This window comes from Panthera leo, chromosome A2 (assembly GCF_018350215.1).
Source record: "Panthera leo isolate Ple1 chromosome A2, P.leo_Ple1_pat1.1, whole genome shotgun sequence".
Classification (NCBI taxonomy): Eukaryota; Metazoa; Chordata; class Mammalia; order Carnivora; family Felidae; genus Panthera; species Panthera leo.
The window spans coordinates 86187159-86203134 of record NC_056680.1 but is presented as its reverse complement, the minus strand read 5'-3'; the positions used below and the strand labels follow the sequence as shown (position 1 = coordinate 86203134).

The 15976-nt window shown below is 36.3% G+C and overlaps 1 protein-coding gene and 1 long non-coding RNA gene across 2 annotated transcripts in view; one reads left to right on the top strand and one right to left on the bottom strand.

Moving 5' to 3' along the window:
- Positions 1 to 15976, top strand: part of PCLO (piccolo presynaptic cytomatrix protein) — a 361627-nt gene that overhangs the window by 217874 nt on the left and 127777 nt on the right. The window contains exon 6 of the mRNA XM_042916591.1: positions 232 to 2246. Within this exon, the coding sequence (XP_042772525.1) occupies positions 232 to 2246 (2015 nt within the window). The remainder of the gene's footprint in view (positions 1 to 231; positions 2247 to 15976) is intronic.
- LOC122206939 overlaps positions 11567 to 15976 on the bottom strand; it is a 71222-nt gene continuing 66812 nt past the window's right edge. Inside the window, exon 4 of the long non-coding RNA XR_006196627.1 lies at positions 11567 to 11799. This is a non-coding gene — a long non-coding RNA (uncharacterized LOC122206939). The remainder of the gene's footprint in view (positions 11800 to 15976) is intronic.

The following is a 15976-nucleotide window of genomic DNA, read 5'->3' as shown; positions in this document are numbered from 1 at the left end:
ATTTTGGAGTACATGTGCGCTTTTGTTTCTTCAGTTTTTAATTTGTTCTGCCCAAAGTCACCTGCATGTGCCTGCATGTTCAACATTGCTTTCATTCTGCATCCAATTAGATTAACCTGTGGATTTGCATGCAGTCCCATTCATTATGTTCGTCAAGATCAAGAGGGCCCTCAAACCCCAAACGCATCATTTATTCTGGGAACTGGACTGTAACTCTACCCTGTATTTCAGGTGAGGTAATGGATTATTCAAGCAAGACTACAGGTCCATATCCAGAAACACGACAAGTCATTTCAGAAGTTGGGATTAGTACGCCACAGTATTCCACAGCGAGAATGACTCCACCTCCGGGATCCCAGTATGGTGTGGGGAGTGTTTTGAGGTCATCCAATGGTGTTGTCTATTCTTCAGTAGCAACTCCGATTCCCTCCACGTTTGCTATCACCACACAGCCTGGCTCCATTTTCAGCACCACGGTGAGGGATTTGTCTGGCGTGCACACAGCTGACGCGGTGACTTCGTTATCCGCCCTGCACCAGAGCCAGCCAATGCCTAGATCATATTTCCTAACAACAGGTGCATCTGAAACAGACATTGCAGCAACCGGTATCGATATCAATGCCAGTTTGCAAACTATTACAGTGGAAACCCTTACCGCTGAGACAATAGACTCCGTCCCCACTCTAACCACAGCCTCTGACGTGTTTTCCGAAGTGGTGGGAGACGAAAGTGCTATTTTAATTGTCCCCGAAGAAGGCAAACAACAGCAGCAGCTTGACTTGGAGCGTGAGCTCTTGGAACTGGAGAAAATCAAGCAGCAACGTTTTGCCGAGGAATTAGAGTGGGAACGTCAGGAGATTCAAAGGTTCCGAGAACAGGAAAAGATCATGGTTCAAAAAAAGCTGGAGGAGCTGCAGTCTATGAAGCAGCACCTTCTGTATCAGCAAGAAGAAGAGAGGCAAGCCCAGTTCATGATGAGGCAGGAGACATTAGCTCAGCAGCAATTACAGCTGGAGCAGATCCAACAGCTGCAGCAACAGCTTCACCAGCAGCTAGAAGAGCAGAAGATTCGCCAGATCTACCAGTATAACTATGACCCCTCTGGAACTGCTTCTCCGCAAACCACGACAGAGCAGGCAATTTTGGAAGGTCAGTACGCTGCCCCAGAAGGCGGCCAGTTTTGGGCACCTGAGGATGCAACCACCACGGCCTCGGCCGTCGTGGCGATTGAAATACCACAGAGCCAAGGATGGTACACGGTACAGTCTGACGGCGTCACTCAGTACATCGCCCCACCTGGCATCCTGAGTACGGTTTCAGAAATACCTCTAACAGATGTGGTTGTGAAAGATGAGAAACCACCCAAAAAGAGAAGCGCTGCGGCTAAAGTCCGTGGACAGTATGATGAGCTCGGGGAACATATGGCCGATGATCCGCGCTGCTTTAAAAAGATAGTGGACAGTGGCGTTCAAACCGACGACGAGGACGCGGCAGATCGGAGTTATGTGAGTAGGAGGAGGAGAACCAAAAAGAGTGTTGATACGAGTGTCCAAACTGATGACGAAGATCAGGATGAATGGGATGTGCCTGCTAGAGCAAGGAGGAAAGCTCGAGTAGGGAAATATGGTGACAGCACCGCAGAGGCTGACAAGACCAAACCCCTTTCCAAAGTCTCCAGCATAGCAGTTCAAACAGTAGCAGAGATATCTGTGCAGACTGAACCAGTCGGAACCATAAGAACGCCTTCAGTACGGGCACGCGTGGATGCCAAGGTAGAAATAATTAAACACATTTCAGCACCTGAAAAGACTTACAAAGGGGGCAGTTTAGGATGTCAAACAGAAGCAGATTCAGACACACAGAGTCCTCAATATCTGAGTGCCACATCTCCACCCAAAGACAAGAAACGCCCAACACCTTTAGAGATTGGTTACTCATCTCACCTTCGGGCAGATTCCACATTACAGCTGGCTCCTTCCCCACCCAAATCTCCAAAAGTCCTTTATTCACCCATCTCACCACTTTCACCAGGCAAAGCCTTAGAATCAGCCTTTGTACCTTATGAAAAACCCCTCCCTGATGATATAAGTCCGCAGAAAGTACTGCATCCAGATATGGCTAAAGTGCCCCCGGCAAGTCCTAAAACAGCCAAGATGATGCAGCGGTCCATGTCTGACCCCAAGCCTCTGAGTCCAACAGCAGATGAAAGTTCCAGGGCTCCTTTTCAGTATACCGAGGGCTACACGGTAAGAGTGATTCTTTTCAGTTAGAAGACAGTAGATGAGTTGATGTTAACCATGTGTGTGCAGACTTGAGGAGGCGTTGAGGCTCATGGTAACTTAGGAACCTAATACTAAAGTTTAGTAAGCACTAGTTTATTAGAAATTTGGGGAAAAACAGAAAAGTCTCCACCCATTTAGAAATACCAAAAAAAGAAGACATCTTATGTGAGGCAAAATGAGAAAGAAATTTATTACTTTATGACCAATGAGATTGAAAGTTTTCTTCTAATCTTGAAATCTCCCAAATGTCAGTGGTAGACTCTGATTTCAGTGGATATAGTTAATATGTATTTTCAAGGATGATGGAATAAATACTGAACATAAACAGATAAGGAAGGCAAAGGATGCCCTTAAATTTAGACGCAGTGACACCTGAAGTTCTTTAGTAGAAGGGTCCTTGGGGATCATCAAAGTAATTTCATCTTCTTCCAGCCAGAATGGTTTCATAAAAGGGCTTAGAACATTGACTGCTCAAAAGTGAGCTTTTCTAGGGCTGGCAGATTAAAGTGTAATATGATTTCATAGTTCATTCATGCTTATTTATTTTCTGACAACTTTCTTAATATAACATCAGGTAAGCCTTAGTCCTAGGGCTTATAGAAACAAAAAAAAAATTATGTTCTTTTAAATAATAGTGATAATTATTTAAAAATATATGAGTATGCTTCAAAGGAAAAAGTATACAGATATGTTGGACACATTTGTAAAGATCTCTCTAGCTGAGCTAATAAGAGATGTTAATCATCAGCTATTAAAAGTTTATTCTACTCTAAAAATTTAATATATAACTCTTTAGAAGGCTGTTGATAAATACGATAGTTCAATTTAAGACAGGATTTATGTTCACATTAAAAGTTCCATTAATTTACTGGTTTCTGAACTTCAGGTCTTCAAATCCCAAAGCTTCTGAATGGGTTTTTCTGAGATATTGCTACATTTCCACCGGCCTTAAACATTAGCCATGGACTGAAAAATATGCCGTTAAGCATGACAGTCACTCTATTCATAGGTAAAGAGACATCTCGATAGGGATATTTAAAAATTAAAAATTCATGTCTGTTTTCTAGTTTCATAGTGGCATTTTGTTATTATGTATTTTTTGAAACAGTATATCCTAAAAATAAAAATGTCTTCATGTGGGGGGACAGAGGTCATTAGCTGTTAAGTCAGGAAACCACTAATGCATTGAGATTTCATTCAATTTACAGAGAATTATTTTTTGTATGGCTTTCTTTCTAGAATTATATCTATTGTGAGAAGTGATTCTCAATTCTGCTCTATGTGTAGGTATTTATTTTTCTAGCAGTGGCATATAAATTCGCCTAACTAGTTTCTTGGAAAACTTAGAAAATGTGGTTTTTGACAGTACTTTAATACTGTAGGATTACATCATTGCAGAATACTGTAGATTTCCAGTTGATGTATTGATCATTAACTTAATATATGGCCCAGTACCCTTAATTCATATGAACTCAGAGAAGAGATTGAAGTTGTCCGTATTTTTTCCCCAGAGTATTCACTTCAGATTTGGAAATGTGAAATGAAAGATAAAATGAGTTATGTGAGTTGTGTTATAGGTACTGATACTGATTAACTATCTAATCATAAAAGAAGTTGGGTAGAAATACTAAATAATTTCTGAGCCTGAAAATTCCTAGATGTATTGAGCCTTGAAACATAGTTCAATGGTTCCTTTTTCTAATTGGCTGAACTCAGTGCTTTAATATGGAATAATTGTATACCAACTGAAAGATACTGCCTTATTTCCAGCACAGAGTAGACCATTTTATATACAGGCAATGTTTTTGGCACTTTAGACACTTTGATTCTCTTATGTGAATTTTATAATTTGTTTCTTTGCCCATTTCTAGATATGCTTTCAGTCTGTTTAAAAGCTAAATTAATTTCTTAATTGTAAGTATGGATTTCAGTTGTACTGAAAAGAATAATCTTCTAAGTGATATTCATAGTGACATAGGGTTAAGAAGTTTAGCTCATTAATTTACATACTGTTAATTTTCTCAGACTAGTAAAGTTGAAATGAATCACACATTTCAGTTGCCATTGAGACAACACAGCATAAAATAGCATAATATAATATAGCATGAAAGAGAAGTTCTATTCTCTATGAGGTTCTGTGGAAAGATCTCCTTTTCTGGAAGTGTCAGGAAATGTTTCACAGAGGAGGTTCTGGAATGTGAAGGTGAAATCTCTGTTGAACCATGAGAAGAAAACTGGAGGCCCTTCCAAACAGAGGAAACACAATATGTAAACGTTCAGTCTGATGACCAAACATAAAGCAAAGAGGAAGAGGAAGAGTTTAACTGTAAGTGAAACTGGAAAAGTAGCAAGGAACATGTCAGAGGGACTCTAATTTTCTGAGTTAGAGTTTGGATTTACTTCCCATTGGCTATCAGGTGATTAGACCAAAACCAGCATCTTTTTTTTTTTTTTTTTTTTTTTAACCCTTTACACTCTTATCTAGTCCCTGGACTCCCTCCATCTTGCCTTCTTTACAGCCAATTCTCTAAACTGCACCTAAGTTGATTTTCTAAAATGTATGACAGATTGTGGCACACACTCCACAGCTTAAACTCTCCAGCAGATCCTCATCAAATTCGGAATATATTAAAAATTTCTGTACATGGACCCTTATGATCTCTTCTCTGCCTGTCTCACAACCTCCTCAGTCACTCCTCACATTAGCCCCCTCCTCTTCCTCTGCTCCTACCACTGACCTTGCCAATCTCCTCCCCATCCTGGACCTGTGTTGGGATCTCCCTCTCCTCCATCTTTGTCTGGCTCATGCCTGTGTACAGGTTTCTGCTTAAGTTTTTACTTCCATAGAGAGGCTCTCCTTACCTTATTCTCTAAATAAATCTTCATATCACCATAAATCCCCATTATGCATCCTCTGAATTATACACATATATAATATATATTTATTTAAGATATATTTACTTTATTTAAATAATTATACATTTGAATATATTTAAATTTTATATAATGTTTATTAATAGAATGTTTATTTAATCAAATATAATCTTTCTTCTCCAGTAGAACCTCACCTCTGCAAGAACAGGAGTTTTGCATTGATTGTAGCTCTCTAGTCCCAAGTGCCTAGAACAATGCCTGGCACAAAATAGACACTCAATATTTATTGAATAAATGCATTAAAGGGAGAAGTATAAGCATAAAAGCAATGGGCCAAGACATGTATTAAAAGACTCTGGTCACTTACTTTTTCATTGCCACAATCTAGACCCATCCTAGCCAGTCCTGTTGATAACATAAAATGATACCCCCTTTACTGAAAGTGTGACTTCCACTTTGTTTATCTTTGGGTAACACATCTGGCAGACACACTGAACAAGTTGAATGGTATTCAGCTATTAGGCAGTCCATTTACCTTACAGATGAAGAACAAAACCCAGAGTAGATTAGTGCCTTTATCATTGTTCCTTAATAAACCAGTGATCTGGTCAGAATTAGAATATTAGCCTCTGAACTTCACAGTTCTTGTTTTCTATTAGTCTCTTAAAAAAACTCGCCATTATCTGATTTTTCTTACTAATTCAGGACCATGCTTGGTCTTTTTATCTTTTCATTTCCTCTGCTCTACCTACAATTCTGATTTAAATCCCTCAGTTAGGTTTATTTATTTTTAAATGTATTCTTGCTTTCATTCACCCATTATCTCAGTCACTCACTCTTTGCTCTTTTTCAGACACTGTGGTAAGCTCTAAAGGTACAAGGTGACTCAAGGGGCAGAGTTCATGCTTGACTGGGATCATTTTGCTCTTCTTGCCCATGAACTGTATTAGTTTGCTAGCTTTCTCAGAACAAAGTACCACACACTGGATGGCTTAAGAAAAGGGAAATTTATTGTTTCAGTTCTAGAGGCTAAAAGTCCAAAATCAAGGTATTAACAGGGTTGGTTCCTTCTGAGGGCTCTTCCAGGCCGCTCTCCCAGCTTCTCCTAGCCTCTGTCATTCCTTGTCTTGTAGATAGCGGTATCCCTGTATTTTCACCTTGTCTTCCTTCTCTGTCCATCTCTTTGTCCAAATTTCCTTTCTTCATAAGGACACCAGTCTTCTAGATTAGGTTCCGCATCAGTGACTCAGTTATAATTTGACTACCTCCGTAAAGGCTCTGTGTCTAAATAGTTTCACATTCTGAGGTGTTAGGGATTAGTACACCAACATACTTTTTTTATGTGTGGTCGGGGGAGGGGGGAGAGACACATTTCAGCTCGTAATATGTATTGAAGCACTATACTGTACATTTTGTTTGTTCACAGACAAATGTGGACTGTTTTTGCTTGGTTGGTTGACTTTTGGTCATCTTTCCATACTCATTTTTTTTTTCCTTAGTAACTGTCTCAGAAACTTTTTGGAGCACTTTAGTTATTACAGAATTCTTCCTTATGGGTAAAATTTTCCTGAGGCACCTGTGTGTCTTAGTTGACTGCGCATCCAACTCTTGATTTCAATTTGGGTCATGATCCTAGGGTTGTGGGATTGAGCCCCATTTCATGCGTGCTTTGTTTTGAGTTTGGAGCCTCCTTAAATTCTCTCTCTCCCTCTTCCCCTTTCCCCCTCATACACGATAGGTAGATAGATAGGTAGATAGATAGAAAGAAAGAAAAAAAAGAAAGAAATAGAAAGAAAGAAAGAAAGAAAGAAAGAGAAAGAAAGAAAGAAAGAAAGAAAGAAAGAAAGAAAGAAAGAAAGAAAGAAAGAAAGAAAGAAAAAGAAAAAGAGAAAGAATGAATCTTCCTTCCTGGAGATTTAAATTTCATTTTATTCCCACCCTTTTGGAATTCACCTGTGTGTGGCATAAGATCCTTTAATTCACATATGGTTTTTCCATCTTGGAACTTGGATCACATCTTTGACATAGGAGTTCTAAGGCAGAAGCATCGTTAGTGTCTAGTTAGTGTTTCAATGGCACTTTGAGTTCAGGCTAACCCCTACAATGTCCTGTATATTCAATTTATTAAAATTAGCACTAATTAACATAAAAATCACAAAATAATGTGTACAGCATGCATAACTGAAGCAGGGAGTTATCTGAGATAATTTTATTGAGTTATGTAATGTTCCCCAATGTCTGTAAGACATTCTTCCATTTTCCAGACCCCATCATTCTCATATCAAAGTCATAGCTCCAAAGCCAAAATCTGTTTTTTGATAACTTCTGTGTAACGAAAAAGTTTTACCTTGTAGCTGAATTCCCTTTACAAATGAAAATTTTTAACTTTGAATATAGATGGAAGAAAATTACTACCTTTTTTCTTAAGTCCTTCAGTTTGTTCCTTGGGAAAATTCTCAAGAGATATAACAAAAACAAAGTCAAAATTTATTGCTTCCAAGGGGTTAAGCTGACTACTTAGACACAACTTGATAATTATTTCTTTTCATCACAATTTAGAAAGAGCAAGGGAAGAAGTATGCTTTCTAATGAAAGGTACTATGTACACAATGATTTTCTCACTTTTATTAGTAGAATACTTCTTCAATTAGAATGCTTAATGGGAGCCAAATAGTTAAAAAAAAAAAAAAAGGTGGAAAATGATGTGGAATGAACAAATATCTATCTGTAATGATTAAATGAAGTGACATTCACTACCTTCCCATCACAAAGTCTGGCAACTATAGATATCCAGTAGTGTTGAGTTCTTTTGTCAGGTAGACATTTAGCAATATCTCTATTTCTTCAGCACAAGTTTACCAACTGTCATTAAAGAGCTTTACTTTATGGGTTGATACAAATAATTCTCAAATATACTAGTAATTATGTGGCTTTCTTATTTCATGGAATATATAATGCTGCTTCTCTAGAAAGTGGATTCCTCTGCTCTATAACCATTTTAAATTTACTTTTCTGGGTAAATAAACCAGAGCACCAAAATGTGTTCCTCATGCCTTTTATCTTTCTTATATACAAAGAGACCGATTTACATCATTACCTCAGATGATCAATAACTTCAGGATGCAAGATTAATATAGCATGTCCTCTACAAAATCAGGGGAGAAAGTGACATCCACTGGGAGAAATAGCATTGTGAATTCATAGGATTTGTTTGCAGCTACAAGGGATCTAATTCACTCAAAGATTTCTTGATCTTAAAAATTAACATTTTAAATTATTTCTTTTAAAAAAGATATGTATTGCAGAAGTAGCACATGTTTTGTCAGTGATGATATATACCACTTTTTACACTAAAAATAAGCTACATTTAAAATATTATCACCTCTGTATGCCTTAAAAATACATAGAGTATTAAAGCTGTTGTTTCCTACTCTTAGACTTATTGAACAAATACAGAGCTTTTTGAATAATAAAGCAAACTCTTTATTAATTTTTTTTAAAGTTTATTTATTTTGAGAGAGAGAAAGAGAGAGGGAAGGAAGGGCAAAGAGAGAGGGAGAGAAAGAATGCCACGCAGGTTCTACACAACCAGCACAGAGCCCTATACGGAACTCGATCCCATGACTGTGAGATCATGCAACTGAAATCAAGAGTCAGACACTCAACCAACTGAGCCACCCAGGCACCCCTAAAATCCTTTTATCCTAGACTTCAAACCAGGATCCTATTGCAAACCAGATGGTATTCATGAGCTGATTTTAACAAGAATATGTTTTGCTTCATTGACTGCTGTTTTGATAGCTATTTTTAAGATTTTTGGAACTCTTTAATATGTATTTCTGAAAGTAATTTCCATAACCTAAAGTGAAAAATTTTATTTCTATCAATTTTATTTCTCTCAGAACATGCAGAATTAAGAAATAATGACTAGGATGGCCTACTATGTTTTGAAAATTAATATTTATTAGGGATTGCTTTTTATTACTCTTTTGAAAAACAAAGTAAATCAGTCTGTTAAAATTTTGATGAAATTACCTGTTTTATAATGGTGGTATTTATGTATGTCAGTAAAGATTAGTCATATATTTAAGATTGGCTTTGTAAATCATAATTATTCTTTCTATAGCTCTTTATTATTAATATATTTTTTTCATGATACTTTTTTATGATTAAAATCCTGCATTTGAAAATATAGGTGCTTTAAAATTGAAATAGAAAATACTATTTTAAAGTGTTTTTCAAAATAAATGGCAGTAAAATAATTTATGAGAATTATTAGTTTCTAAAAATAAAAACTAATGTATGTACATATATTGTAAATATTATATAAACACATATATTACATTATATGTTATACATATTATGTTGTATTTTATATATGTATGTATACATATATATACATATATATATATGTGTATATGTACACACTGAGTGAACACCAGAAAGGTTTTAAGTTGATCTCTTCAATTTAGTGCTAATTCGTTAACATTGCTACAGTCAATATGTAAGGATTAATTTTAAAACACAACTTTTTAGACTGAAGAAGAAAAAAATCATTCATATTATCTTTAACTAGACATCTGCATTTAAATATATGCAAATGAGCATAATTAAAAGAAACAGATTTATGATTCTAATGTTCACTGAGAGACCTGTGCTAAAAAATGTAACACTTAACTATTTGGACATGCCAGTTTAACACACAGGGGCTATGAATTAATAGAGCATTGATTGTTACTGATGCAGTTTAAAAACATAGAACATTATTTAACATTAATTAGCTTCCTAAGTGTATTATCATAGTATTAGATTTTGGTTTTGTTTTTGTTTTTTTATGTTTGTTTTGAGAGACACAGCACAAGCAGGAGAGGTGCAGAGAATAAGGGAGAAAGAGAGAATCCTAAGCAGGCTTCCACCCAAGAGCGTGGAGCCCTATGTGCTATCAGCATGGAGTCTACATGGGAGGCTCAGGGGCTCAATTCCGTGACGGTGAGACCATGACCTGAGCCGAAATCAAGAGTCAAACATTTGACCAACTGAGTCACCCAGGTGCCCCATAGTATTAGTTTCTTTCTTTTTTTAGAATTTTTATTTATTTATTTATTTATTTATTTATTTATTTATTCATTCATTTATTTTTACAGTTTTATAGAACTTTTTATTTTATTATTTTTTAAATATAATTATTGTCAAACTGACTAACATACAGTGTGTAAAGTGTGCTCTTGGTTTTGGGGGTAGATTCCGTGGTTCATCACTTAACATACAATCCCGGTACTCATCCCAACAAGTGCCCTCCTCAATGCCCATCACCCATTTTCCTCTCTCCCACACCCCCCCCCCCCATCAACCCTCAGTTTGTTCTCTGTATTTAAGAGTCTCTTATGTTTTGTCTCCCTCTCTGTTTTTGTTTTATTTTTCCTTCCCTTCCCCTGTGTTCATGTTTTGTTTCTTAAATTACACATGAGTGAAATCATATGTTTATCTTTCTCTGACTTATTTTGCTTAGCATAATACCTTCTACTTCCATCCATGTTGTTGCAAACAGCAAGATTTCATTCATTTTGATTGCCAAGTAATATTCCACTATCTATCTATCTATCTATCTATCTATCTATCTATCTATCTATCTACACACACACCACATCTTCTTTATCCATTCATCAGTTGATGGACATTTGGGCTCTTTCCATATTTGGCTATTGTTGATACTGCTGCTGTAAACATTGGGGTGAATGTACCCCTTGGAATCAGCATTTTTGTATCTTTTGTACAAATACCTGGTAGTGCAATTGCTGGGTCATAGGGTAGTTTGATTTTTAATTTTTTAATGAACCTCCATACTGTTGTCCAGAGTGAATGGACCAGTTTGCATTCCCACCAGCAGTGCCAAAATGCTCCTCTTTCTCCACATCCTCGCCAACATCTGTTGTTCCTGAGTTGTTCACTGTAGCCTCTCTCACAGGTGTGAGGTGGTATCTCATTGTGGTTTTGATTTGTATTTCCCTGAAGATGGGTGATGTTGAGCATCTTTTCATGTCTGTTAGCAACCTGAATGTCTTCTTTGGAAGAGTGTCTCTTTATGTCTTTTGCCCATTTCTTCACTGGATTATTTGATTTGGGGGCATAGTATTATTTTCTTATCAATTCACTACACTTTCTCTTTTGAACATTTGTGTGACTTCTAACTGACTGTCCAATGAAGCTACATGTATAATCTCCCAAATACATCCCCTCCTAACATACACACATGCACCTTTGCAGATTTGTATATATTTCTTAAAATTACTAATTATTTAAGATTATCTAATCTGCATTGGCTCTTATTGAAAAAAATTAGGAAACCACTAAAATGATTATATTACAAAATTTGGAAAAGTCGACTTATACTTTGAGGTATAAGGTATTGAGAGGCAGCACAATGGACTTTAGTACTTGTGTGACATTTTCTTATCATCATATGCAATATCAAAATATCCGTGGTTTTGCTTTCGATGGCTTCAGTTACTGTAGTCAACCGCAGTCTGGAAGTAGATGATCCCCCTTCTGTGGTATTGTCAGATGGCCAGTAGCAGCTTAACGCGGAAAATCACAATGCCTGACATTCACCTCACTTCATCCCATCATGTAGGCGTTTTACCATCTAGCATTATCACAAGAAGAGGAAGAATAAATATAGTGAGATATTTTGAGGTAGAGGGAGAAGAGACCACATTCATGTAACTTTTATTATAGTATATTATTATAATTGTTCTAATTTATTACTATAGTTAATCTCTTATTCTAATTTATAAATTAAACTTTATCACAGATATGTAAGTATAGGAAAAAACAATATATAGGGTTCGGTACTATCCATGATTTAGGAATCCACTGAGGTTCTTGGAACATGTCTCCCATGGATCAGGGAGGACTACTGTATACATTTATAATAGGCATGTAGGCATATACATGCATATATACAATATACATTCACACATAAAATACCTAACGCTTTTGTGGTCTCATAGAACTAATAAAATGTTTTCATATGCAGTTGCTTGGTTAAGATCCAAACCACTTATTTTCTGCAGACTATATGTTTCTTTTATATCACAGTTTAAAATGAGGAATCTCAAATCCAGCTCAGCGTTCTTTGCACCCCCACACTCAGCCTAGATTAATTCCATTTGCATCAAATGAGGTCCTAGATTTAGTAGGGTTTTCTCTTTGGTACTGTTCTATGTCTTGAATTATGTGAAGACTTTGAATTAGGAGAGAACTTTAGAACAAATGTGCTGAGGTAAATGGAGTTTTAAATGAACTACCTCAGCTAATGTAGCCTGAAGCTATAAACAACAAAGGGATTTTAATTAATTAACTTATTTTATTTTATTTATTCTCAAGTTAGCTAACATACGGTGTAGTCTTGGCTTCAGGAGTAGATTCCATTGACTCACCACTTACATGCAATACACAGTGCTCATCCCAACAAGTGCCCTCCTTAATGCTATCACCCGTTTTCCCTACCCCAATCAACCCTCAGTTTGTTCTCTGTATGTAAGAGTCTCTTATGGTTTGTTTCCCTCTCTGTTTTTATCTTATTTTTCCTACCCTTCCCCTATGATCATATGTTAAGTTTCTCAGATTCCACATATAAGTGAAATCATATGATCTCTGTCTTTCTCTGACTAACCTATTTCGCTTAGCATAATACCGTCTAGTTCCATCCACGTTGTTGCAAATGACAACATTTCCTTCTTCTTCATTGACAAGTAGTATTCCAGTGTGTGTGTGTGCATGTGTGTGTGTGTGTGTGTGTGTGTGTGTACACATACATACACACCATATCTTCTTAATCCATTCATCAGTTGGTGGACATTTGGGATCTTTCCATAATTTGATAACAGTGCTATAAACATTGGGGTGCACGTGGCCCTTCAAATAAGCACTCCTGTATCCTTTGGGTAAATTTCTACTAGCGCAATTGCTGATCATAGGGTAGTTCTATTTTTAATCTTTTGAGGAAACTCCACACTCTTTTTCAGAGTGGCTGCACCAATTTGCATTCCCATCAATAGTGCAAGAGGGTTCCCCAACAAAAGGATTTTTAAATCTATCTTATTTTTACCTCAAGAATAAGTTGCAAGGGATTGAAATTAAAAATAGTATAAGAAATCATTAATCTGGATATTATAGAACTACTTTTGCAGAATTTTTTTTGGTTGAAAAATTTTTGTGAAATGGCAAGTAAAAGCTTAGCTTTATGAAGAACAGTAAATAACCCTCTTGGGGGAATAAAAATTTAGTAGAAATAGAAGTTTTTAATAGAAGGTGATTACACTTGTTACTCCTCCTTTCTCCTCAAGTGAATGATTAAGTATGTTTAAGAAAAATTATGCATATACAAAAATTGTTTGGGTTCTGTATTAAGTTGTTTTAGCTACATGAGTAAATTACTCTTAGTAGTTTGGACCATATTTTAGGTGACAGGAACAAGCAAAGTCCCCATTGGCTTTTGTTTTGTTTTATTTTGTTTGATAAAGCTCCGCCCTAATCACAGAGCTGTCTCCAGGCATAGAAGGTGCTAGCATGGCTTAGTCATTTACTTCTTTGAACCTCGATATGAAATCTCTGCTTCAAGTACTAATTAGTGCTAATTGCGGAGAATTTCATAATACTTTGTGAAAGACTTGACTTCACAATATGAATTTTACTTTTGATGGGAATAAATGTGCATAAATTTCTTCAGAGTGTCATAGGTATTAAAGCAACAAATGTTTGTAACAGAAAAAGCGATGTTATATTTTGAAAAATCTTTGTTGATGGTTTTTCAGTTCTCCCCTTTATGGCAGGATGTGATGCCTATAAATGCTCCCTCAAATGAACAATACTCACTAAGCTTGGGTTTCATTAATTATCCATCTGGGAAATCATCTAAACACCCATCCACATATACCTTTATTTTCATGCAATTGAACTTGTAGAATTGAGAATTGGAAAGATAAGTGAACCTCTCAAAATGTCTACTAAATATTTAGTAAATATATTGTCATATTTATATGAGACCAGGAACTTTATCTTCTAGAAGACTGAATAAAATAATCCTTGCCATTTTTTAAAAAAATTAACTGCCTTCTTTTGTCACTTATCTATAGTGTTGTCTTCTAATCAAATGATCCAGCAGTTTATGTGGAATGAGGGCCACGGTCAAGTACTGTCCAAGGAAAATGTGTTCTTTAATTTGTGGGGAGCAATGTCACATGATTTGGGCTTATGAAAAATACATACCTAAATCGTTGCAAACATATATAGATAAAAACCAGCTGAACTATTTTAATCTCATGTTCCAAGGAAGGTTGTGTAGTAGGCCCCAGGATGGGTAATCAATCAATGAGAGAGAAACAAGAAACACCAGAGATTTCTGTGATTTTGTGGTTTTAAAGAGTCTAAACATAAAATATCTTTACTATCCCAAGATAATTTAGTAGACACTCTCCACCACTATTAAAATGGTCATTATGTTTTCTGTGACTGTTGATAGATAGTTATTGAATCGTCCCTTAAATTGGTAATGATTCAGTGCTCTGGAAAACGTAGCACATAAGTAAGCAATCATAATTCCAGTGCACCGTGTGCAGAAACGTAGCATAATTAGAGATTTACACCTTACACCATGTGAAATCAAGTTAATTTTGTAGTGGTGAAAGATTGCCAATTGGGAAATATTTTATAGAAGCCTTGGAGGTCACTACAATCTCTCTTTGTGGATCAATAATTATTATCAAAATGGAATAATTCGCAGGCAGCCATAGTACCATAGTCAGCATGCAAGCGTACAAAGAAAAGGCTGCTGAAAGGGAAGAGGGGAACTTTTTTTATTTTTTAAATTGTGTTTCTGTTTTAGGATAAGTTTTCATGTTAATCCTTGAAATATTTTATTAACTTTATTATTCTACTTCAGACAGTCTGCATAACCCGTGTAACATTTTCTGATGAGGGAATATTGTCATTATATCAGCGTGGCCTGGTACAGCTGTAAATGATGCTTTACCTTGAAGAAGGAATCAGTGGTAGATCATGAGTCCTAGCATCCAGTGGCTAGTTCGGAAGCACCAGGTAAAAGCTAAATGAGAGGGGTGCCTGGGTGGCTCATCTGTTAAGTGACTGACTTTGGCTGAGGTCATGATCTCACAGTTTGTGAGTTCAAGCCCTGTGTAGGGCTCTGCGGCTCAGAGCCTGGAGCCTGCTTCAAATTCTCGGTATCTGTCTCTCTCTACCCCTCCTCTGCTTGCACACACACTGTCTCTCAAAAATAAATAAATAAAACATCAAAAAATTTTTAAATTCATTGAGAAAGTGAGAGGTATCTGTGTTCATCTTCCAGTGTTCTGATCTGTTACTTTCTTAAACTATCAAGTTTTCATAGCCTTTAGGTTATATCCATGCTTTTAAGTTACTTCTTTGTTTCTCTTTATGCTTACTGGCCATCAAGCCTTCTTTTTGCCTACATAAGAGTGTATAAGCAGAATATGTTTCGCTGCCGTAATACATTTTTCAAGCAGTAACTACAGAAAGAGCAGTTTTAAACTTGGCAATAATGACGACAGTGGAAGATTTAAGGAAGAGAAAAAGGAGGTCATCAGTACCTTTAAGCATTTTCTTTTCTCCTAGGAAAATAGTCAAGGAAACGTATTGTTGAATGAAGCCACACACTAGTTAAGAAGTATAACTGTATTCTTACACAGCAGTGTGTCTTTCTAATGAAAATACAGAATTTAGAAATATAATTGTCTTACTTCTGAAACCATTATCTTTAGTTTCACTTTAATCTTTATACT